Source organism: Pyrgilauda ruficollis, unplaced genomic scaffold (assembly GCF_017590135.1).
Source record: "Pyrgilauda ruficollis isolate IOZ18807 unplaced genomic scaffold, ASM1759013v1 scaffold1, whole genome shotgun sequence".
NCBI lineage: Eukaryota > Metazoa > Chordata > Aves > Passeriformes > Passeridae > Pyrgilauda > Pyrgilauda ruficollis.
The window spans coordinates 17909889-17934081 of record NW_024508100.1 but is presented as its reverse complement, the minus strand read 5'-3'; the positions used below and the strand labels follow the sequence as shown (position 1 = coordinate 17934081).

General features: G+C 41.3%; 2 protein-coding genes across 2 annotated transcripts; one reads left to right on the top strand and one right to left on the bottom strand.

The window, feature by feature from the left end:
- Positions 1-32: 32 nt before the first annotated feature.
- On the top strand, positions 33-5540 carry RPL9 (ribosomal protein L9). The gene is made up of 8 exons (XM_041461851.1): positions 33-66; positions 415-461; positions 541-656; positions 1452-1547; positions 2249-2381; positions 3795-3875; positions 4320-4435; positions 5432-5540. The coding sequence occupies exons 2-7, from the start codon at positions 416-418 to the stop codon at positions 4424-4426; spliced, it is 579 nt and encodes a 192-aa protein (XP_041317785.1). The 5' UTR covers positions 33-66; position 415; the 3' UTR covers positions 4427-4435; positions 5432-5540.
- Positions 5541-5680: 140 nt separating this feature from the next.
- On the bottom strand, positions 5681-22919 carry KLB (klotho beta). Its single transcript, XM_041459315.1, has 6 exons — positions 22835-22919; positions 22079-22803; positions 15026-15533; positions 12466-12734; positions 9817-10960; positions 5681-7167 (listed from the first exon to the last, which is right to left on the bottom strand). The coding sequence occupies exons 1-6, from the start codon at positions 22917-22919 to the stop codon at positions 6806-6808; spliced, it is 3093 nt and encodes a 1030-aa protein (XP_041315249.1). The 3' UTR covers positions 5681-6805.
- Positions 22920-24193: the final 1274 nt, after the last annotated feature.

Here is a 24193-nt window from a genome sequence, read left to right as displayed (position 1 = left end):
GCCCGGAGAGGCTATAAGTACGTGATGACGTCATGCGCTGTCTCTTTTGGCGCTGTGCGCTGCAAGGTGTGGGCTAGCGGTGCGGCCGGGATCACCGGGATAATCCGGGACCATCCGCGGTGCTCGGCCCCCCAGCGCCCTGCTCGCGCGCGGGCAGCCCCCAGGGGCGGTGCCGGTCCCGCCGGCGCCTCCTGTCCCGCACCCCGCGCGAGAGGGCCCCGGGACGGCGCCTTCCCGACAAGGCCCCGCTGAGGCCGCCGCGCTGCGGGCCCGGGTGGGAGGCGCCGCTGCGGGGAGCGGAGCCCGGCGGTGACAGCGCGGGGGGAGCGTCGGGTCGTGCAGGGGAGGAGCGGGCGGGGTCCCGGCGGGCACAAGGGCGAGAGAGGCTGCAGCGTTTCTCGTTGTCTCCCGCAGGATGAAGACCATCCTCAGCAACCAGACTGTGGACATCCCCGAGCAAGGTCAGTCCGCGCCGCGTTCGGGAGGCGCCCGGCGGTGCCTCCCCGCAGCCCGTAACGCGTGTCCGCATTTGCTCCGCAGTCGGAGTTTCCCTGAAGGGCCGGACGGTCATTGTGAAGGGGCCCCGAGGAACATTGAGGAGGGATTTTAACCACATCAACGTGGAGCTGTCCCTCCTGGGAAAGAAGCACAAGAAGGTGGGTGCTGAACAGGCCGTTTCGCTGCTCGGAGACCGAGGGGAGATCTATAGTTGCCTTAAAAACTTCTTGGTAGTGTAGGCGAGTGGCCAGAAATGATCAGCTGCGGGTAGGTTTTGCTTATTCCTGTGTTTTCTGAGAGATTGGTCTGGTGGAAGCGTGGGGCCTCCTGGGGCAGTGTGGGAGTGGAAATATGTAGATTGCATTCTTCTGCAGTGACAGTTACAGGGAAGGGGCTGATTACTGTATGCTGTTCTACAGACTGGTTCTTTTAGAGGATCAAAAGCAGAAACTGCAAGTTATATTAGGAGAGGAGAAATATATGCATGATTTTTCATGTTGTGTGGAAAAGTATAAGAAAATACCGAGTGACTGATTTCAGCTACTGTTTCACAAGGATCGAGTGTTTCATTAAAACAGTGGATCCGCACACGGTGTTTCTTTTAAGTTGATTATGCATAGGGGGCAGACTTTAGAACAATATGCTTAGCAATTGCTAATGCATCCTTTAGCTCAAGGTTGTATATTTATCTACCCCAGCTCTTTTGAAGACTTGTTAGTGGCAAGACCTGAAGAAAACAAACATTTCTCCCATGTCTCAGGTTAGGATTTAAAATACAAGCACCAGGTGGGCCTTTAGTAAGTAGTCTGTCAAATAAACAACAGTCCTGTGTTTTTGTTTGGTGGGCTTTAAGTAGCTCATCTGAAAGTTTTGTTCCTTATTTGTCACAAAATTATTTTGTTGCTGGTTTTGAAGTGTAGCTGAAAGCTTTGTTAATGTGATTTTTGATGCAGCTGCGTGTTGACAAGTGGTGGGGTAACAGAAAGGAGCTGGCAACAGTTCGCACAATTTGCAGCCATGTACAGAACATGATCAAGGGAGTCACTCTGGTAAGTTGTGCTGGGAACCAAGATAACTGCTGCCCTTTTTGTGACCTGTGGTAGTCACATGCCCTCTGAACAAAGAGGAGCTGTGAGAGAGGCCGAGAAAAGAATGATCAAAACATTCTTACTTCATTTGCTGCCCCTGTGTTTGTGCACATGTGGGATGTGTTGGGAAGGTTGTTCACCTGAAGGAGTTAGGTAACTGGATTATGGTGGAATTGTTTATGTTAGTTAGCCTATCATGTCCAGGCTGTGTGTCCTGATGGGAGACAATCACGAGTTTTTCAGTAGTTAGAAGTATGATATAGTGTCTCTCTTTAATATAGCATAATGTGTATTTAGTGTAGTTTTAATAAAGAGAGTGTTGAGTATTCCAGAGCCTTGGAGTCAGATATCAGTCATTCCCGTGACGGGGGCTCCCTGATAATACTATAGTTACTGCAGTGAGAGCCTTTTACTTCGTGGAGGGAGGGCGTTTCTAAGCATCCAAGATGCAGCTTCTTTTTCCTTATGCTTTTTGTCTTGCCTTTGCTGTCAGGCAAGTTCTGCGGGTGGAGGACAGGATGAATGTCTGGGGCTCAGTGTCCTGCCCTTTTTCAGAAGCTGTTGCTACCTCTTGGCTTTGGTTTCTCCTGTAAGCTTCGTGCACGTGTTCTGCCTTCTGGGCCTGTTCTGCTTCCAATCCCCCGTTATGTCCTGTGCCCCAGGGCTTTCGCTACAAGATGAGGTCGGTGTACGCTCACTTCCCGATCAATGTAGTCATCCAGGACAACGGCTCACTTGTGGAGATCCGGAACTTCCTGGGAGAGAAGTACATTCGCAGAGTGAGGATGAGGCCAGGTGAGCGTTTCTGGAGATGTGTTCTGCTGGTTTTAACTAGGCTTTCCAAGCTGTTTTCTGTGGGCTCTGCCACTGAGAATGGAAGAGGATGAGTAATCGTTGGAGCAGCATGTGCTTGTCTGAATTTATGTAATCTTCGTATGATACCATTACCACTGTTCAGATTTATAATTAATAATGCCTCTGTAATTTTACTAGTGAGAGCTAGCTAACAACTAGTCTGGAGTTAGTTACTGTAGTACAGGGAATCCAGGATTTGCTTTAATGACTGGGAAATCTTAATAGTGTTGATAGTTGGTAACCTGCAGCTGCTTAGTGTTAGATTTGCGTTTCTGTTTTAAAACACTGCACATGAACTAGTTTCATACCACATCATAGTCTTGGTCTTTAAGGTGTTCTAGTTTGAATTTGCTGATTATCTAGGAGCATTCACAATAAACTTATGGTCTTATTAGCTGTTTTTACGTTTACATCTTGCACACTTGGAGTTTCATTCAGTAAAATGTCTTAACAGAAAAGTAGGCACTTGATGGAGATTATTAAACTTCTGAAAGGAGGCAACAAAACATGTCATGAACAGAGTTACATAAAGACTGTAGGAAAGACATCCCTTATCCATTTGGTTTTTTCGAATTCCATTTCTGTTGAGGGTGTGGGTAAGGACATTTAATGTGACTGATGATGGGTTGGGGTGACTGTAGAGGAATGCATCAGAACTTGTCCCAAAACACTGGTAGATAACAGTGCAGTAGAGTTACAGGGTTTTTGATTTACTGTGGGATATTAAGGGTGGGGTTGATTATTGCATTTTTTAAGTCAGCATTCACTCTTAGTATTGGGCTGGCTTAAAATCTGATATCTGTTGATTAAATAGAAGAAACTGTAAAAATTTCTAGTCCCTTTAAAAATTCAAGTTTCCTGTTAGATTCTCAAATGCCATGTTTACTCCTTGTGAGTATTTGCACCATGGCTAGTGTAAACACAGTACATGACATGACAGGGGCAGGTGGTTTTCAATGGCTTTTGATTGTTCTGTGATTGCTGACTCCAGCGTTGTCTTAATGAGCACAAGCCTGTGGAGATGGCACCACCGGAGCCGTGCTGGCAAAGTGCTGGCTGGTACCCAGTGTTGGTGATGGATGCTCACCAATGTAATAATGGGTAAGCAGGAGTGTCACTTCAGTAGCTTTCACTTCAGAGCATGACTTGCACTAATCTTTAATTGAAACTGTGCGAGGGAGGACAGCCCTGGAATGGATTTGAGGGACTCTCTTTAATAGTCAGAGAAGCTAATTTTTGTCTTGAATTCATATCTAGTGTCTAGCTATGTAAATTGGGACAGGACATTAGTATTGCTTCTTTAATACACTTAACACCTTCAACAGTGTGGATTATGTGTTTGCCTTTCCATAGGTGTTACCTGTGCAGTATCTCAAGCCCAGAAAGATGAGCTAATCCTTGAAGGGAATGACATTGAGCTGGTCTCCAATTCAGGTTTGTGAAAGTAGATGTGTGGAAAATTGTATGGAAACTTCTATCTGAAAATGGCAGCTTAGCAAACTCTTTACCTCAAATCCTGAGGTAAACAACAGCACAGATTTTTTTTTTCTCTAGTCACTGTAATTGCTTTTCATAGTTCCTAACTGTTTCTAAGTTTAAAGGTGTTTTTACAAGTCTTCAGAACCTTCTTTGTCCTTTTTGGCACCAAACTTTTCAGATTTTCAGTTGTACATGTGTGCAGTAATGAAGTGTTACTGCCCCAAGTTGAGCTCAGTGAAATGCATCCTATTCTCATTAGACCTTACAGGGTTTAAAGTTGGTCATTCCTGTCTCTAGATGACAGTCCTGTTTGTTAGATGAAATACTGTAGCATAAACAAAGGCTACAAGTTGGCTTGGACCTTTTGGCTTTGTGCTAACGGTCTCAGTTTGTCTGCAGCTGCTTTGATCCAGCAAGCCACCACAGTCAAGAACAAGGATATCAGAAAATTCTTGGATGGTATCTATGTTTCTGAGAAGGGAACCGTGCAGCAGGCAGATGAGTAAAACTCACAGGTTGGTATCATCTTAATACACACTGTACATCTTCTCTGGGGACTTGACAAGGTTTATCTGCTTCAACATGGCCATGGTTAAACAAGTTCCCAATAGGGATAAAATTTTCTTTGTAAAAGATGTCATAAGATGCATCGTAAAATTTGTATTTTGGTAGGTCTTTCAACAGCAGTTTTCCATCTTTCATCAGCTTGCCATTTTGCTACTTTATGGAGAAAACCTGTCTTCTCCAGTGCTGTACTCTGCATTGTGAATGCAAGCTGCAGTGTGCTGGCTGAGAATTTAAAAACAGCTGACCTGGCCTGACAGACTGGTTTACAGCTATTTACACAGAAGACTAATGTTCCTCCTGGTTGGACACTGCCCTCACTAACATGGTGGAGAGCACCCAATTTATATGTAAAGGTCTTCTGAGCAGTTAGTGTGTAAATGCTGGTAAACCGGTCAGTTTTACAAGGACAACGATTTACATTGTCCATGGGCATTGTTACTGAAGTTGAGTACGATGATTTGGGGATCATTTAGGAATTCTAGCTGCTAAAGGAACTTGATACATTCTAGCTGTGTGGTTCCTTAGTCAGTACAAAACACCCATGCAGGATGAGACAGTCTGACTTGCAAATAAATTCTGTGCTGTGTGCCTTGAGAACCTAAGCTAGAGGCAGGATGTAGATAAAGTGAGTTTCATAAAACTTTTTTTTTAAATCATCCTCCAGATACCAAACATTTGCAAGCCTCTGAAAAAATAACTTTTAGTACTGTTCCAAGTGCCTTGAGAGATGGAGCAACTTACTACATTTGTTGAACAGTTGAGCTGTTGTGCTTGAAGGCGTCTTTAATTAATCTTGTCTGTGTAAAATCAAGGAAATTCTTTGAGCTGTTAATGTCTGTCTTGCATTAAAATCATCAGATAAATAAACAGCAAATGGTTATAAACTTTCAGTTTCACATTTGCACTGCTAAAATCTTTCTAAAAGCTTTTTGTTTTATTTACAGTTGTCTGGATCCCAGCCGTATATACTAGGAGACATTGTCCAGCAATCCCAGCTGCGAACAAGGTGATAATATTAGATGTTAGTAAAATAAACTATATTTCATATCTTGAGTTTGTTGGGTTTTTTTTAAAGAATAAAATGGTGATTGCATGAACCTGATGGCTTTTAGAGAAGCAGATTGCACAGTGGGTCCACCCTACCAATGTGTTTTCAAACCATTGGACTTCATTGAGACTGAGTGAATGTGCTCAGAGACTGGTAGGGCAATGTGTAGGCTGTGCTACCATGATCTTTCTGTGACAGAGTCATGAAGTGGCATTTTTGAATCACAGCATGAAGAAATAATAAAAGCATTTTTCTTACAGGGGAGACCAGTTCTTTCACATCTTTTCTCAAGCCTCAGACTTGTGATGACAGAATCTGAAGTAGATGAAAAACAAAACTGAAATCAGGAGAATGAGATTTGTAAGCCCGTTTAAACTAAATACATAGATAGAAGCAGTAGTCTGAAAATACAGGTTTTTTTTTAGTGCTCAGTTAAGAAAACAAGGGACTTCACCTCAAAGCTCAATCAGAGTGTATTGCTGAGTTTCACCAGCAGTGATTTGTTACCTGGGGATACAGCTTGGTTTCTTCACTGCTAATCTTGCCATGTAGCAACATCTAACTGGGAGGTTGTCCTATTTCTGTGCAGTAGTAAAATCCACATTGTCACTTGCTCCATTCACTTCAGGAAAAGTATATAAAATACTGGGATAGTGCAGAAACACACTTGGCAACAAGTTGCTAAAGCATCCCACGCATGTTAAAAAATTGCAAAAACTGCCCGAAGATTTACCCAATCTGTAAGGGATATCTGTTAGTCAATAATGGAGTTAACTTGGTTTTGTTCTTTTAGGGGTATCTTCAGAAGTTGGCCCGGCACATTTCATTCCTGGTGTTTTACTTAGTTGAAGGTTTGTGGGGTTTAATAACACTTATAAACCCTAACAGCTTCAGTTTCATGCTGTGCTGAACAACACTCATAAGGTGGATACACATCACAAAACTTACAAAGGTGCATATCAGTTCTCAGAAGTTGCTCTTTGCAAGTAAAGCTGTTTTAAAGGTTATTCCAAGGCACAAGAGGGTCATAATTTTATTTTTTTTTAACAGATGAAGTTGTCTTCTAGGTACAGTAGGTGGATATAAAAGTAATTTCATTAGAAACAAGTGCCATGTCTCTTCTTCCTGTGAATGTGATTACTTTGTTTTTGAATGAAATGCTGGTGTGTGTGGCTGGAGTGACTCAGTGCTTTTCCACAGGTGTCTGAGTGGCATTGTCCACTGTAGAATGCCGTGATGGATCTCACTGAAAGTGGGCTTGTGCCCCCTTTTAAAATGAGACACAGATGCATTTGATGCTTTTTGCCTTAAAATGTTTCCTTCTTTTTCTTTTGTGAAAAAAAATAATAACTAAAAGCAAACTGAGGGTGGAGAAAAGGCAACAGGCAAAGAATATTAATGGCTTCTTCTGAGAAATAAACAAGCAGAAACTACACTGCTTTTTGTGGCTAGAGGTGCCACAGACTGAGTAGTCAGCAGGAAAGCCATTGTTGCTTATCAGGCTGTTGTAAAATTTTACTGAAGGCTTTTCTTTTGAATCTGAAGTGAAGAATCCAAATCTGGGCTTAGATTTTTCTTCAGTCAGCTTAAACGCATAGTAGCCTTTAATCTTGACTTTGTCAATGTAGTAGGCTGAGAAGGAAAAGAAACCAAAACAAAGTGTTAATAAAATCTTACATTTCAAGTAAAACCTGCAGACTTTCTGGTAAGCAGTTCAGATTTCAAATTGTTATAAAGTGTACTTACATCATCAAATACTTCTTCTCATATTAAGTTGTCTCAATTACATAGGAACAGTGCCTTACTGATTAAAAAATCCTTATGATTTTGGACCTACCCCATGAAAACTGGATTTCTACAAGGTTGGACTGGTAGGTTGTTTTCCTGGGAAAAGCTAGATGCTGCTCTTAACTGAAGCCAGCTGCAGTGACTCAGGAGCAGCTGCCCATTAGTGCCATGAGAGCTTTCCAAGGATTCCTGCACTGCTCCAAACTCAGTTGCTCATCCCTGCAGCATGCATGGCTCTGTGTTACACTGCTGCACCCATGTGCTGGGTGAGAATACTTAAAAATAGCAACCCTTGAAGTAATGTGCAGTGAGCATAGTTAGGAATGTGACCCAGACTAAGAATATGTAAACATTTAATAACTTACTTCCTTTAGTAACGTATTGTTCTTTTGTTTGCAGTATGAAATTAGCATGGAAAATAAATCAGCAAATGCTCATTAGTCCTGTAGTAACTGAGAAAGCTAAGCACTGGAGAGAGAACACTTTTTTTCTTGGTGTCTAAAAGTAATCTGAAGCCATGCTTGGCCATGAATAATATTTTTCTCATTTTTTATTAACTCCTAGAAAGGAGAAACCAGGATACCTAGACTGTGATGTCAGTTACTTTAGAAAAGCTTTTGAACCCCCCATGTTCTGATCAGGATCTCTCTAATGCTCACCAGTAGGGAACAGTGAGGGCAGGGATGTATTGCACATCTCATTTTGCCTGTGTGGTTCAGGTACCACGGCCTTGCTGGTAGCCAGTGTCCCACTGCTTTTCTCTAATGATTGGTTGGAGGAAGAGGGAGGAGAGGGGTGAGGTCCCTGCAGCATTTCTCATACAGTAAGCTGCTGCTGAAGATCACTGCCTTGAATGCTTTTGTCCTCTACCTCCATAACTCTTACTAGTTTTTCTCTAAAGTGAACAAGTAGATCTCCATATGTGCCCAGGAGAAAACAAGTACTGGAATAAGAACTAGAGTTGGACTCTTCCCTTCAACAGCAGCCAGTGCTGCTGGTGCCCTGCTGTATTTCTTCTGTATGTCCCTGCAAGACACTGGATTTGCTTGCACTTTCCTGTCCAGTGAGTAGTTCAGCAAGCAAGGAGTTTGGACCTACCCCATGAAAACTGGATTTCTACAAGGTTGGACTGGTAGGTTGTTTTCCTGGGAAAAGCTAGATGCTGCTCTTAACTGAAGCCAGCTGCAGTGACTCAGGAGCAGCTGCCCATTAGTGCCATGAGAGCTTTCCAAGGATTCCTGCACTGCTCCAAACTCAGTTGCTCATCCCTGCAGCATGCATGGCTCTGTGTTACACTGCTGCACCCATGGTGAGAATACTTAAAAATAGCAATGTGCAGTGAGCACATTGAAGTAATGTGCAGTGAGCATAGTTAGGAATGTGACCCAGACTAAGAATATGTAAACATTTAATAACTTACTTCCTTTAGTAACGTATTGTTCTTTTGTTTGCAGTATGAAATTAGCATGGAAAATAAATCAGCAAATGCTCATTAGTCCTGTAGTAACTGAGAAAGCTAAGCACTGGAGAGAGAACACTTTTTTTCTTGGTGTCTAAAAGTAATCTGAAGCCATGCTTGGCCATGAATAATATTTTTCTCATTTTTTATTAACTCCTAGAAAGGAGAAACCAGGATACCTAGACTGTGATGTCAGTTACTTTAGAAAAGCTTTTGAACCCCCCATGTTCTGATCAGGATCTCTCTAATGCTCACCAGTAGGGAACAGTGAGGGCAGGGATGTATTGCACATCTCATTTTGCCTGTGTGGTTCAGGTACCACGGCCTTGCTGGTAGCCAGTGTCCCACTGCTTTTCTCTAATGATTGGTTGGAGGAAGAGGGAGGAGAGGGGTGAGGTCCCTGCAGCATTTCTCATACAGTAAGCTGCTGCTGAAGATCACTGCCTTGAATGCTTTTGTCCTCTACCTCCATAACTCTTACTAGTTTTTCTCTAAAGTGAACAAGTAGATCTCCATATGTGCCCAGGAGAAAACAAGTACTGGAATAAGAACTAGAGTTGGACTCTCCCTTCAACAGCAGCCAGTGCTGCTGGTGCCCTGCTGTATTTCTTCTGTATGTCCCTGCAAGACACTGGATTTGCTTGCACTTTCCTGTCCAGTGAGTAGTTCAGCAAGCAAGGAGGCTCTTGCCTTTCTTAGGAGAGTAGAAACTTTAATTGCCTCTTGGGAGTTGGGCTGAAGTGCCATCTCCTAATAATTTCTGAGTAACTACTCTGTGCATGCCCAGAGAGCTTCTCTCATGGTTTAAACTGGAGGCAGCTGTAGCTGCAATTTGTGCAAGGCACTTGATGCCATTCCTTTGTGTCACAGCTGCCCTGAGTGTGATTGCAGAGTTGGGCCCCTCAGGGGGCTCAGTGCCGCTGGCTCCTGCATCTGAACCAGGACTGCCCGCTCTGTCCAGGGCAAGACTTAGCCATGCCTGGGTCTGAGCCATGGAAATGGCTCTGGGGAACTTGAATCTGTCATGTACTCACCTTTTAAGACTTCTTGTATGTATTTGCCCAAGTAATAATTTCGAAGCTCATCGTTGTCTAAGGACGGGTCATCTATTCCATTTGCTGTGATGTAGATGTCGATGTCACCGTACATTTTTTTGATCCACCTGAGAACTTTGCGCATTCCCCAAGGCACCACTGCCAAACGAGAAGGGGAGCTCAGGCAGGTGATATCCTGCAGAAATTGAATGTCACGATCAAATTCATACTGGCTTCCATTCTGAGGTTCGTCAATCACAAATCTGGTGGTGAAATGATTCAGTGCATAAAAGTCAGCTGCACCTTTGACGAGCTGCTTTTCCTCACTTGTGAAAGATGGCAACAAAGTATATGAAAGGCCTTTTCTGTTTTTAAAGGTGATGTATTCCCTCATAGTAGCTGGATAGTCCCCAGTCTTAAATATGGGATTGGCAAACCAGCCTATTTCAAACTGAAGAAACCTGTTGGCAGCTTTTGTATGAGATTCAAAGAAGGGGTTGGCAGGCTCAGCCCAGTCCGAATGCAGGGACAGGGACACTTTGCCGTACTGAGAGGACCGGTACCGCTCGTCGTATATTCTCCAGGCCATGGCGTGCGCAATTAATAAATTGTGTGCTGCCCGATAGGTGTCATTGCTGCTCCTGTTGTAGACATTGCTTAGCTGGTTTGGCTCATTTATTGTAATCCACAGTTTCACCAAATCGCCAAGCTCCCTGAAGCATAAAGCTGCGTACTCTTGAAAAGCGTAGGCAGTGGATTGGTTCAGCCATCCTCCTGTCTGCAGCAGAGGACCCGGCAGCCCCAGGTAGGTGTGAGTTGGATAATACAAGGTGACCATGGATTGAATGTTGAGTTTCAGGGCTTCACTAATCACACATCTGTAATACCTAAGAACTTGCCTGTTGACCACTGACAAATCTCCGTTGGGTAAAATTAGTGACCAGTCAAGAGCAAATCTGTAATGGGTGACTTTCATTTTTTCCAGGAGATCCAGTTGCTTTTTAATACTGACAAAATCTGTGCACTGTGCTGGTCGGGTTTTTAGCTTTACCCCTTCAACTTTGTGCAGAAGCCCATCTCCTGTGACATTCCAGAGGTACAAGCTGGAATCACAGAACTGTGGTGAGGAAGCTGCCGATTCTGCCTGTGAAAATAAAAATATGTTACGATGGGTTTTAATTAAATGGACATAATATCTGTAAATCTGCATTTCTGCCCGTGTTCAGCTATCGATTAGTGCTGTATGTCAGAAGGCCCTGCTTAAATGCTTCAGGGGGAAGAGGATAAGCAGCTCGCCTGTATGGTCTTTGTGCTAGTGGTTATCTTATTCTGTTCCTTTCCCTACGAAAAACATCAAAAGTGCACTTTTTTCTTTTCAATTACACATGGGCATTTGCCCTGCCACCAGCCTACATGACATGTTTTCACAGAGACAGCTCTCCCTGATCGAGTTCTCTCTGGTCATGCACAGCAGTTCCCAGGCAGCTGCCTGGAGAGCAGGTGGTGAGAACAAGCACCAGGGGCTGTACGAGGCAGGCACGGATTATTTTGTCATTGTTGCTGTGACCAACCTTGTGAAACTGAGGCATAGTCATCTAACACAAACAGCTTGTAGCATTTAGTTATATCTTTTCTGTCTCCTACTAGTTGAAAAAGTTCAGAATAACACATTTTTTTAAATATTCCAATTTTTAAATGCTTTTTGTATGTTTCAAAGTACAATTAGTGAAGTTTAAAATATTTAGATTGCTTTTTTAAAGGAAATGTACTTTTTTTTCTGTGCTGCATATTAACGAGATATATAGAAACTTAACTTTTTTCCCTCTACGGTTGTCAGTGAATAGGTTAAATTATGGGATTCTGTTATTTTTTGAGGCTGATACTTGTCTTGGGACTGTCTGTGATGACAAGAAGGGTATCCCAACACTGGCCATAAATGCAGTTAGCTAATTTACTAAGTTTAGAGCAGAAATAGAAGAAAAATAAACTATAAATAGGTCCTGTAGGAGCTAGTTTGGACAAAAGGTTGTCTGATCTGTTTTCTAATGAGAGCTCAGTTGGTAAAACCTCAAGATTGGTTATTTTCACCTGTGCTATGTGTCTTTTTAAAGAATGGCTTCTTACCCACTTGTCTGAGTGGCACTTAGAGCCAGGCCTAACCCAGGAATGTGTTTCTGCTGTAGACAAGACCTGGAGCCTGCAGGTCACTCTGCTGCCACCAGCATAATCACCTTGTCCCTGCCCTTTGTCACTCTCTCCATCAGGCCTTCACAAGCATCCCTATGGCCACACAGCAAACTGGATTTGGAAACCCCTGGTTGAAAAATAACCCAGTAACAATTGGTTGGATCAACTTCTTGGTCTGAAATTTTCTCATCTGATCTGCCACATGGAGACACAAGCAGAGGGAGGGCCATGCTTGGACAGGCTCCTGCAGCAGGGTCTGCTGCTGCAGCAGTAGCCAGCCCTCTGTGACCAGCTCACCTGAAAACCTGGAAACACATGAAACTGAACCAATGCAATTATGGCTTAACTTCTGTGGGCAGTGTGCATTGAAATTCATGAATGCAAGCTGCTGTATGTGGTCATTTGTTCACAGAGTTGCTGATCACTCTGTTTCCAGGGATCCACTGAATATTTTGTGCTCACCTTGATAACAGACTCGGTGACACCCCAGGAGAAGTCACAGGAGAACTGAGCTTGCAAGTTTGGGGTAGAATCCTTTGGGAAGAAGCCATTTTCTCGTATGATTTGTCTATAATAAAGTGCAGATGACTTGGGAATCCTTTCCTTTTTTTTGCTTTTGAAATCTACATAAAATAATCCACGCCTGATGTTGTAAGCATGTTGCCACTCGAAGCCATCAAGGAGGGACCAGGCTGTGTAACCAAACACGTCTATGTTGTCATATTTAATAGCTGCATAAGAGAAAGTAACGTCCATGAGTCCTGTATTCATTACTCTAACATATATAAGGGATATTTATGAGAAAGGGCTATATATTTTGAAAATCTTGAGTGTCTTCTCAATGTTTGTAGGGTTATTGACCCACTGTAATTCATTGCAAAATTGATATATGTATATAAGTCTTTACTAAAAAAAAAAAGGTTTCACTAAGAAATTAAGGTGTCCTTAAGAAATTAAATTACTGTAAGATGCTTTATTTCTGCTCTGACCAAATAAGAAATATTCTACTACAACCAGGTTTGAAGTTGCATTTGACAATTTGCCAGTAAAATAAGAGAATCATGAGTCAAAATAAAGGGAGCAACAGTTGATCTGGTTTATAACTTTGTCATGAAGCTAAAACTCTCTACCTTTATTTGAAAGATGTCTGCAAGCTCAAACATTTGGGAATGTCTACTCAGCTTATAAACTGTAAAATCTATTTTGTTGGCATGGGACTGTTAACGACTTTAGAGAAGTAGGGTAGTGCAACCCAGAGAATGATTCAGTTACAAAATGGGTGCAGTGCATGCTTCAGGCAATCTTAATGTCCCTCTTGCAAAGGAGTCTAGATATGATCTTTTACATACAATATATGAGAAAGATGACAGCACAACTGCTTTCTCAGATGTGGAACCTGATTCTTCAGGAAAGGCAGCAGAGCCTGCAAAGCAGCTGCTCAGTGGACACCAACTAACCACAATGCTTTTCACCTGTGCAGGCTCGTGCCAGCTGGCAGCCTGCAAGGAAAAGTCCAAACTCCACAGTCAGTCACGTTCACTGCCTGTTGCTACCTTTAAGCTAGGAAATAACACGGGATAACTCCTCATGTTAACCTTATAAGGGCTGGAATACCCTAGGCAAAGCAGTGACCAAGTAGGGCTGCTGAGGATTTTGACACAGACAGGTGGACAAGCCATATTTTACCAGTAGTCCACCATACCAGTAAGCCAAGGAATAAAGAAGTTTTCTGGTTTATTCTTTCCCAATATCATTTAGCCTCATTTTCTCAGGACATATAATTTTGCATCAGTCTGTATTTCCACTGAACTACCTTGCGCTAGTCACACCAGGCTGCAGCTTGAGCAGAAAACAGTTTTGCACAGTGCATGTATTGATGCAGCAGAGTTCCAAGGTACCCAGAAGCATGGGCATAGTCCAGCTGGATGTTTTCCTAGTAGCCAGATGAAATCAGAAAGCCCAAGAGCTTGCAATGTGAGTATATGGGAAGCTGATAGACAAGGGCAGAATACTGGAAAGGAGATGAGGAAATGTAACAAAGCAATATAATGGCATGTATTTTCAAAGAAGGCAACTTCTAAATTAGGGAAACCACGGGAGAAAGTACAAAAATGTCTGAAAATACCCATTGCAAAATGCAGAGGCAGAGAATGATGTAGAGGATAAAGAGATAAGCTGGAATGGCCTTGCAAGTAAAGATGAGTACTTGATGTCCACAATGAGGAAGGCTGAACAAATGGGGGTGGACAAATCAAGGCAAAGAGCAAGTGACAATTGAGAACATTTTTGTTTGTAGAAGTATATTGAATAGATGGGGTTAAGTTTAATTGTCAGAGCAAAAGATGCTGTGGTACTTGAGATGGTTCATGCTGAGATTTTGTGGTCGTTTAAATAGAGGAAAAAGTACTATTTTACATATGCTTTATGGTAAAGAAAATTACATATTAGGCAGGTGATAGGTAATAGGTGATAGGATCAGAGTGAGAGTGTGTTTGTAGCATTGTCTGCAGGGACAGTGAAAGGAGAGGGCAGAAACAGGTCAGGATTCTGACTGTTAGAGTGAAGATGAGAAAAGCCCCCTAAAAATAAGGGGAAGGTTTGGGGCAGAAAGAAAGGGCTGAAGGTAGGAAAAGTCAGGAGTGCACTAAGCTCCCTATGTCACCAGAGGTGACATTCACAGAAGAAGATCTCAGGGCTTTTCTGTACCTACTATAGGTGGAGTCTTAGAGTCCTGCAGGAGTAATAGTTTCAGTATGGAAACCTAACCCTAACCAACCCTAACCCAATGCAGATGTTGGACTTTAGCTTTCTGGGACAGGGGCTATGGGTTTTTTCTGTTTGTACAACACCTAGCACCAGTAGATCCTGATCCATGACTTGTAGTCATGCAGTATAAATAATTAATGATTAACTTTGTTGCTATTATCCCATAAAAAAAAAAAAGACTAAGTTATTACAGAGCTAAATATCAAACAATCAAAAGTGCTCTCTGAAAAATCCAACAAGTAATTTCCGTACAAACCTTGTAAAACCTTATTAATGAAGTTTTTCATCATGTAGATGGCTGTGGTGTCATCTGTTTTCACATGGCTGTCAGTGAACCAGCCATTCTCTGCAATCAAGATTCGAGGACTGTTGTATTCCAGTTTAATCCAGTTCAGTACTTCCCTCAAATTGAGTGACAAATTTTGTCCCATTTTTGGTAGAGTGTTTGGAGGTTTAAAGTTGCTAGGACCAAAGGAAAATGCGAAGAAGTCAGCTGTTCCCTTTATGTAGTTTTTTTCATCTTCAGTAAAGTGTGGCAGAAACAAGAATTCATTTTTCAGTTCTTCTGGATAATCCCCATCCCCGTGGATAGGTTTAGCAAACCATCCGAGTACTCTCTCCATGGACTTCTGACATTTAGAAATGTCCAACTCATCTTCCAATTTGTTAGGCTCAATCCAGTGGGATCCCAGTACTATGGATATCATCCCCTTCTGATAAGGTCCAAAGTGTTCTTTGTAGGTATGCCAAACTTTTGCATGAGCCTGATGAGAGAAAAATAGCATTAAATTATAACTCTAATAAGTCTCTTTGTGCACTGGCAGCTAGAGAGACAGGTAGCTCCATCTGAGACACTGCAGGCTTCTATGGAAGCATCAGTTAAGGCACAGGAATTACCCTGCACAGTTTAATGTGCAATCACTGTTACCCGCGAGACTCCTTGGAATGAGGGCAATGCTCACTAACTTGCCTCCTATGGCACGCTAGGGCTGTGCTTTTTGCCTTTTAACACTTGTCTAAATTTCAGGAGAGATGCCAGCAAGGATGAGAACAGCTGTTACACGGACACTTTGGAACAGCTCTAACAATGGGATTTGAACTCTGTGATCTAGCCAGTCTTTCTCTGTCAAACAGTGAATCCTGCTATGGTTAAAATTTCAAACCATCTTTACAATTATTCCATTAAAGATGCATCTCATATGATATTTCATTTGTCAGTGGTGAGTCTGTGCTACTAACTGCTCTGTGCTCTGGGGGTTACCTGGACTTACTCTGATCAAACCACATCCACCACATCCCTCTTCCTGGGATTCAGCTGTTTTATTCTGGCCTAGTCATATGAGCAAGTGTTCAAGTTTTGATATTTGCACAATCCCTAAAGGTAAAAACTTGGGAAAAGGACCCAGCTGTGAAGTTTGAACCCAAATGTCAACTTGCACAGCTCTGAGTGAGAATTTTGTTCAGGATTTTAGTTAATTTCTTCTTTGAAATGGCCACTGCACTGTATCACGTCTTAATACTGCTTTTCTGATTATCATACTGTTTTAGAAAGTGTGTCGTTATTGCATGTCACCATTAGCTTCAACTGTCACATTATTAATTACTTAAATAAGGGCATACAGCAGACAAAACTTACACAAAACCAGAAATACATGGGAGACTGAGGAGCCACTAGCATTGTCAAAGTCCTGTAAGGAAACAGGACAGGTAGGTCAGAGAGGAGTGACTGGACTGAATGACATCAGGTGATCTGACACAGGGGAGGGCGGCTGACCTCTCCCAGCTGAAGAGTTGTCAAGTAACTCAGAGTTTACCTTATGCCTCTAGGGTGGCGTTATGCTTTTAAGCTGGAAAGAAAATAATAGTTTGCACCCAGAAAAAAAAAAACATTAGGAGCATTGTGAAACACTGAGTGCTGAGTTAGATTGTCATCATTACTAAGCCAAACAGCACTGCTTACCTTCGACAATAATTTCTGTTAATTTATCTAGAAACACACAGCCTTGACAGTTAAAAAAAACTCCAAAAGGCCTGATGTCAGGTAGGTATTTGTTTAAGCTGGGCAGTACCAAAGAATTAGAGTTTGTGAAATTTTGTGTATCAGTTGTTTATGGTTTCTAAGGTCATGCTCGTAACATTTGTTCAAAGTCTGTCTTTGAAAATACTGATAAAGTGACACTAACCTTTGAAATGCAGGTTCTGTAGTGAAGAGGGAAGCCAGTAAAAACGGATTAATGAGGGAAATTACAAGATAAAGTATTATAAAACTGATTTCTTAGTAGCCTCATCAGAAAATTTAAGTGGCCAGTGCCATCTCCTCAGCTGCCCTCACTGTCTTGTCCCGAAAGTCCCTCCGGCCTGGGGGGGCTGCTGGGGCCAGGCTGACTCTGTGCTCTGCCTCTAGGATTTTCTCACCTCGTTTGCACAGTTTTTCTCCAGACACAGCCCATGAACACCGCTCTTGAATGAGGCATATGGCTGCATTGGCTTAACAAGAACCCCCCACTGCACTGAGCTGTGTGATGCAAGTGCCAAGTACCATGACAATAACACCAGGTAAATCACAGCAATCATGCTTTTATATGTGAAGTGGAGAAAGATGGCTTTGCCAAAAAACAACTCATTAGAATACGATATTGACATGTAAAAGCCAAGAATCCCTCACTGTATTCATACACATCTTCAGAAGGTGATTAGAAGAAAATAAAGTTACTATTAAAAATAATGTGTACAGTAGAGGATTCAGCCCCAGGTATAACTCTAGAGGAGTAGAACTCACGTATAAATAAGTACATTTAATATGAGTCAAGATAGAATCCTCATATACAAATTTGTATGTATCACTGACTATTTAATTTTGAGGATTAACTTTTACTGTAAAAAACTTCTCACTATCTACAGTAAGGGTTCTACAAACATAGTAGACACATAGTTGTCTATAAATCTGATTTGAGTTGTTAATTATCTGTAAAGAAGCTTAACATTCTCAGATAGAAGGTGTTTGCTAAATGCAAACTATTGTTGATGGAATCAGCTGATTTATAGAACTTGGTTTTTAAGACCAGATATGAAACAAACATAAATTTAAAAGCCATATCATACATCAAATTGGGTATTTTCAGTAAATCTTGACTAACCTTTTTTCAGTTAGAGTTTAATCCCTAATCTTTCACTTTCCTTGTTAGAGCAAGGACAAATGTCAAGGCTAAATACACAGTTAAAGTAGGATCAATATTGGGTATTTATTCTAGATACGTATGACTCATTAATTTCAGCATATTTTCCTGGTATAAATGTAGAAAATATTCCCTAGTCTTGAAAGTCACAGAGACTACTACTATGTCAGTTAGTACTAACCCTGTAAAAAAGCTAGAAAAGTCAACTTCATAAACTGAAGGCAACAGTATTTGTTCTTCTCTCTTTTTGAAGCATTCTCATACTCCATGAAATTCTGATCCTGTAATTTAACATATGCACATGCAAAGAGCTTTCTTTGCAATAGAGCAATACCTTGAAATTCTTAAGATACTTTAGTGAACCAATTTTTCTTTGAACAGCAATGAGTCTACAAAACAATGTCAGGGGTATAAGGAGTTATTTTAGTGTGCTGGAGGAAATCTATAATTGAAAAAATGATAATAAAATTATTTGGCTTTTAGTTACTTATTTGGTGTTTAAACCATGAAGAACTAGAATATAGTCTGATGATGATGTTACAGTTCAGAAGAAGGGCAGGGGTGTGTGGTTTATTTGGAGAGTGTAAATCCACCTAATTTTTCTGCATGCCATTTTTTTCTTCTCTGCCTCAGTCTCACATCTGCCTCAGGAGCAAGCTCATAGGTTTTGGTTTTTTTTCATGTTCTTTGGTGTATCTTTAAAATGATGCATAGCAGGTTATCATTAATTGTTTTCTAATGTTGCCTTTGTTAAGTGCAGTCTCCTTTAATGAAGAACAGAAATACACTTTTGCTGGCCACTCTCCATCTGCTATGAGGACTCCACATGCTCCTTTTATTCCTCATAATATCCATACAATTGGAGAGAGATTAATCTAAGAGAATCCCTTAGCAATTTACAATTAATAGCACCAAAGTTCAGATTCCCTATTAATTTCTGCAGAGGTAGTATCGAGTCCTTTGAAATGGTCAGTGGCAATGATTACCCTCTGTGTATGAATAGAATACATAGTAACATGCAAATAAGTTTATAAAGTTGAAATTTTTTAAACTCAAATTTGAAATTCTTCTTCTGAATTATTTTCCCAATGTGGATCTTCCTAAGCACCCTGCTTATCAGCCTCTGATTCTGCATTCACTCTCTCTCTTTACAGATCTTGAACAGCAGGGCCCGTGCAAAGGGCAGGGCTGTCTCAAGCAGATGAGTCTGGGGCATTCCCTTCACAGGATGCAAGGCTTGGAGGGGAGCACAGGCAGGAGGGGACTCAGCATCAGCAATGCCTTGTGCCAGCCAACACACAGAGCTCTGGGGCTGCATGAACACACACCAGCCCTGCTTTTGTAGGAAAGCCTTAATAAGAGCATTATCTGCCTAGTTACCTACATGAATCCATTCATGGAAGCAGATAATTTTTTAATCAGTTCTAAAATGAATCTCATCATGAAGATGATCCTTGAGGTCCTCTTCCAACATGGTATTCTATGAACTTTTTGATATACCAGCTAATTATTTGAGTTTTAAGACACTATTGCTTTTGAAAGCAGTGAAATTGATACATTTAAAACTAAGAGAAATTTCTCCAGCCCTTTTCAAGGGACACAAAGATCTCCAGCAACTTTCAAATTGCTCTTACAATAAAATAATCCAAAGTCTAAAAAAAAGCAGAGGTTTATGGTTTGTTGTATTGTTTTTGTGATTCTATGAAATTTAGCTTCAGGTTATGATTGATATATCACAAAAAAAGCACTCCTTTATATAAACAGTGATCAGATCTGATAACACCACGACTGCAACAATACACAAGGAAATTAAACTAAAAGTAGGATTCATGCGAGAGCTTCATCTAATTTCTCCAAAGGTACTACTAAAAGGCTTGAGAGCGATTTTCAGCAAATTGCTGTGCAACAGTGTGGTGGCCAGATTAGCTTCATTTCAGCATTACAGACCTGTTTTTCCTGCTCTGTGTATTTAATGGATGGACCTGGTTTGTGCACAGGGTGGCATTAAGGACCGTGTCTGTCAATAGCCTGTCCAAAAATGAAGCCTTGACATGGACAAGAATGTGGTTCTTCCTAAAGCTGATTACATAAATGGCAATTTTCCCAAGAGCTTTAACAGGCTTTGCCTCACACTGCCAAGACCTGACATTTGGTTGATCTTTTATTTTTAGGATAATATTTTTCATTTGCAGTGGGAAATTAGAAGGTAGCCATAGTACAATGTCTGAGAAACAGACCAATACATACTGGTCATGAAATAAAAACCCATGTGAAATCTCTTTAAAGAGATAATCTTATAATTTTTCTAGATTCTCAAAGGAGAGATATTTCACAACACGTGAATCCTGACTGTGCATCAATACATTCTATTAATACTCTATTGTCAACAATGCAAGATGAACTGAACATTTAAACTCGCACAAAAATCGTTGAGAAAGATTCTGGGTAGTTGGCTTGGAACATATAGTACTAGCTGTGACTTCTGTGGAATGGCTGGCTAATAAATTATTATAAGAGAAATAAATAATTATATCTAGAGATAAGAAGAGTTGATTCATATCGACTGCTACCTCAAGAGTTTCCATTCCATCTCTAACCCCAACCAGAAAACTCCAGTTCCTCAAATGCTTTACTACAAATTCAAGATTTTTCATTGATCTCAAATCCAGAATCTCCAGAAATTTTACAGTGGTACAGGAGAGAACTGCTAATACTTTAAGTAAAATTCATGGGGTTGTAAGAAGGGTATCAGAGGAGAAAAATTTCTGTCCACGGATAATAAAAAGGTAGCTAAAGGATTGTGTGCTATGAAAGTCTCCTAAATTCTTCCATCCAAGTGATTTATTTTATACTCTAGAACAAGAAGAAACTATCAAATCAAGTCTGAGAGACAAATAATTTTGAGCAAGAAAATTAGGTCAGTAATTTGTATATCAGACCCAGCTGTGCTTGCCTTCCTGGAAAACCCAATTGATTCTTTGGCAGAGTATCACTCCCTGTGTGTGGTGTGCTGCTGACATGGATTTTACAGGAAGTGCAGAGACTGCCTAGTTGGTACTCCACATTTGATTGTGACACTCAGAAATGAAGTCAAGAAATATTACAAACTTATATGGTATCTTTTACATGCATTACATAAAATAGCACTTGAAAAGAGAAAGAATGATTTGGCATCAGTTTTCTTTGTGATGCTTCAGAAGTCTTTACAGTTAAATCATTCTCCTGCTAAGTCTGAAATCAGTTAGTGACTCAGGATGCTTGACAACTTTTCTGTGTGTAAAATAAAACTTCTATTGACTGCAGCGTAACTTTTTTGAAAAATGATGTTCTGAAGGTTCAAGGCCAGAGGCAAATACAAACATTTGTCAGCTGCAGAATATTTTAACTACTCTGGCAAATAATTTTTCCCCACATGCATACTTCTTTCTGTAGGATTAACCCGTTCAGATTTATTTGTACATGTGTGATATATGGCAAGTTGTAGAAAAATTCTTTTTGTGACAGTTAAGAATAGTCTCAGCAGGGGGAATTATACTGGCTGCAGAGATGGGATAGAGACCTGCTCTGTAAAGTACTTTGAGTACAGCAGATGCAAAAAATACTGTACATCATGGAAATAATTTGAAACTCTCAAGTACCGAAGAGGACATTTGTTTACTTCTGAAGCCAAGATGTGCCAACCTTACTAGTTTAGAAGCAAACAGTTTGCAATATGATGTTACTAAGCTAGAACAAATCATACTTACATATACATACTCTATGGGCAGTAAAGTTGATTCAATATGCAGATACAAATGAATTTCCTTTTAAACTAAGAGAATAGTCATTCCAGTATGGCCAAATCTGTTTAACTAAATGTAAAGAACAAAGAATGCTCTTTAAGAGTCAGAATTTGCATGTAAAAGCTAATTTAAATAAAATAATAGACAAGCACTTTATAACAAGTCAGCTGTTGTGACAAGCAATAAAATCAAAGTGAGGGTTAACAGAAAGACTTCCTTAGCTATAGGCTATTTGTTGGTGCTATCACAGTAGGTGATTATTAAAAAAAAAACATTGATCACAGGACCAATTCCTCTTATTATTTCCCAGAGCAGTGCAAGATCAATTTGTAAAATCTTATTATACCGTACCTTGATCAAATTGTGTCCTACTGAGTAGACAGTTCTTATTTTCCCTCTCTCTCCTGGAGCATGAATACCTGTGCCATACCCATGCCAAGCAACTAAATATGGATTGTGGATTGTAATCCAATATTTAACACGATCCCCAAAGGTCTGGAAGCAAAACGTGGCGTAGTCATTGAAGATATCAATCACCGATTCATTTTTCCATCCCCCATATTTTTCTTGCAGCATCAAGGGCAGGTCCCAGTGGTACAGTGTAACCACGGGGTCAATATTTCTGTACAGTAAAGAGTCAATAAGGGCGTTATAATACTGAAGTCCTTTTTCATTGGGAGCTGCCACCACTCCAGTGGGGAAAAGCCTTGACCACGAAATGGAAAACTGGTAAAAAGTAACTCCCAAAAAATCCAGAGCAGACAAATCTTTGTCCAACAAGATATAACTGTCACTGGAGGTGCCTGCGCTGTCAGCGTCCCTGAACTCCGAGCGGGTGAAGCGGTCCCAGATGGAGGAGCCTTTCCCGTCCTTCCTCCAGCTGCCTTCCACCTGGAAAGCTCCTGTCCCTACCCCCCAGAGAAAATCTTTGGGGAAAGTGTCATATAAAAACATCTGAGTTTTGCTCACGGGGCTGAAGTGGGAGTCCTTTTTCCACACAGATCTTCCCTCTCCAGCAAGCCCAGTAACTATCCTTACGAAAACTAACATCCAAAAAGCAACAACCTTCTCCAGTCGTTGGCCACACATTGTGCCAGTTTATAGTGCCAGTGTTAAAAATCAGATTCCTTGCACTGATGCTGAAAAAATTCCATTCTTTTGCTGGAGTCCACGCTGTGCAGACTGGTTTCATTTGCCACAAGCTGCTGAAGTGTCTTATCAAAGCTTCACTAAAAGCTTCTGATTGTAAAAGCCCTGTCAATGATTAGCCTGAACTGTGAGACGTAGAACGGATCCGAGAATGGTGTAATTTATAGGGAGGTGGCCTCTGCATGACCACTGAGACACCTACCTGGCTTCTTACTGCAGCCTGCCTCAACAACAGAAATGCTAGGAACTAATTTAGCATCATTTAAAGGTCAGTCATTCAGGTGGGATAATACAGGTGACAGGGTCTAAGAAGCTATCACATCCTTTATTTCTTGTAGAGCTGTATTTTAAGGAAACATTAATACAATTCACACTACATAATCACCGATTTAAAGGAGATTTATCCCATCTGTGTAACTGGATGGCTGGAAGGGCAGTGCATGATTCCTCAGTCCTCTCCTGCTCAAAGAACCTACTTCTGCTGAAAAACTCTTCCTGGACTTGTGGAAAATTTTGTTGTGAACAAGAGATATACACACATCCAACTAACTATATAAAATCACAAAGCAAGTCAGTATTTCTTTCAAACACCAAATGCAGCCATTTTTCTGTCCTATATAAAAGTCTCCTGTATAGCATGACACACAGCTGTTATCAATGCCACTACACTTCTAAAGCAGCTGTCACCATCATCACCCGATGCTTGAGCTCCAAGTACCCACAACAGCTCTGTAACCCCATGGGAAACCTGTGGGCAAGGGAAAGACAACAGGCTTCTCCCCACCAAACGCAGCAGCGTTAGTACCACTGGCACAAGGATGCAGAGTGTGCTGTACCTGCCTGAGGCGTGCAAGGGGCAGCAGACTGGTGCTCTCAGATGCTTGGTCTGTATAAGGTCATGAACTGCACCTCTTTCCTTATTATTGACATGACTGGGAGCATGGTTTGAAAGTGTTTCAATGCTTCAAGCTTCTGTGAATCCAGTTTCTTGCTTGGTCATATTTAACTGTTTGGGCTGTAATTTAAGTTTATGAAGTTAAAGAGGAGACACTTGAAGTGATGAGAATCATATAGTGACTTGAATTTGGAAGAAGGATTTAATTACCTGAGCAAAGACTTGGGGAAAGGAAATACTGTGACTGTTGTTAATTTGGAAAGCAGTCAGCACAGAAGAGTGAGATGTGATCAGGGGGTGTTAGGAAGTGAGGGTGTGAAAGGAGGGGAAGAGAATTAATGATTCCACTGGCTCAAGTGGCAGAGTCAGGCCGGGCTCCACCCTGATGCTGCATGAGGACATCATACAGTGTGATGCTGCAC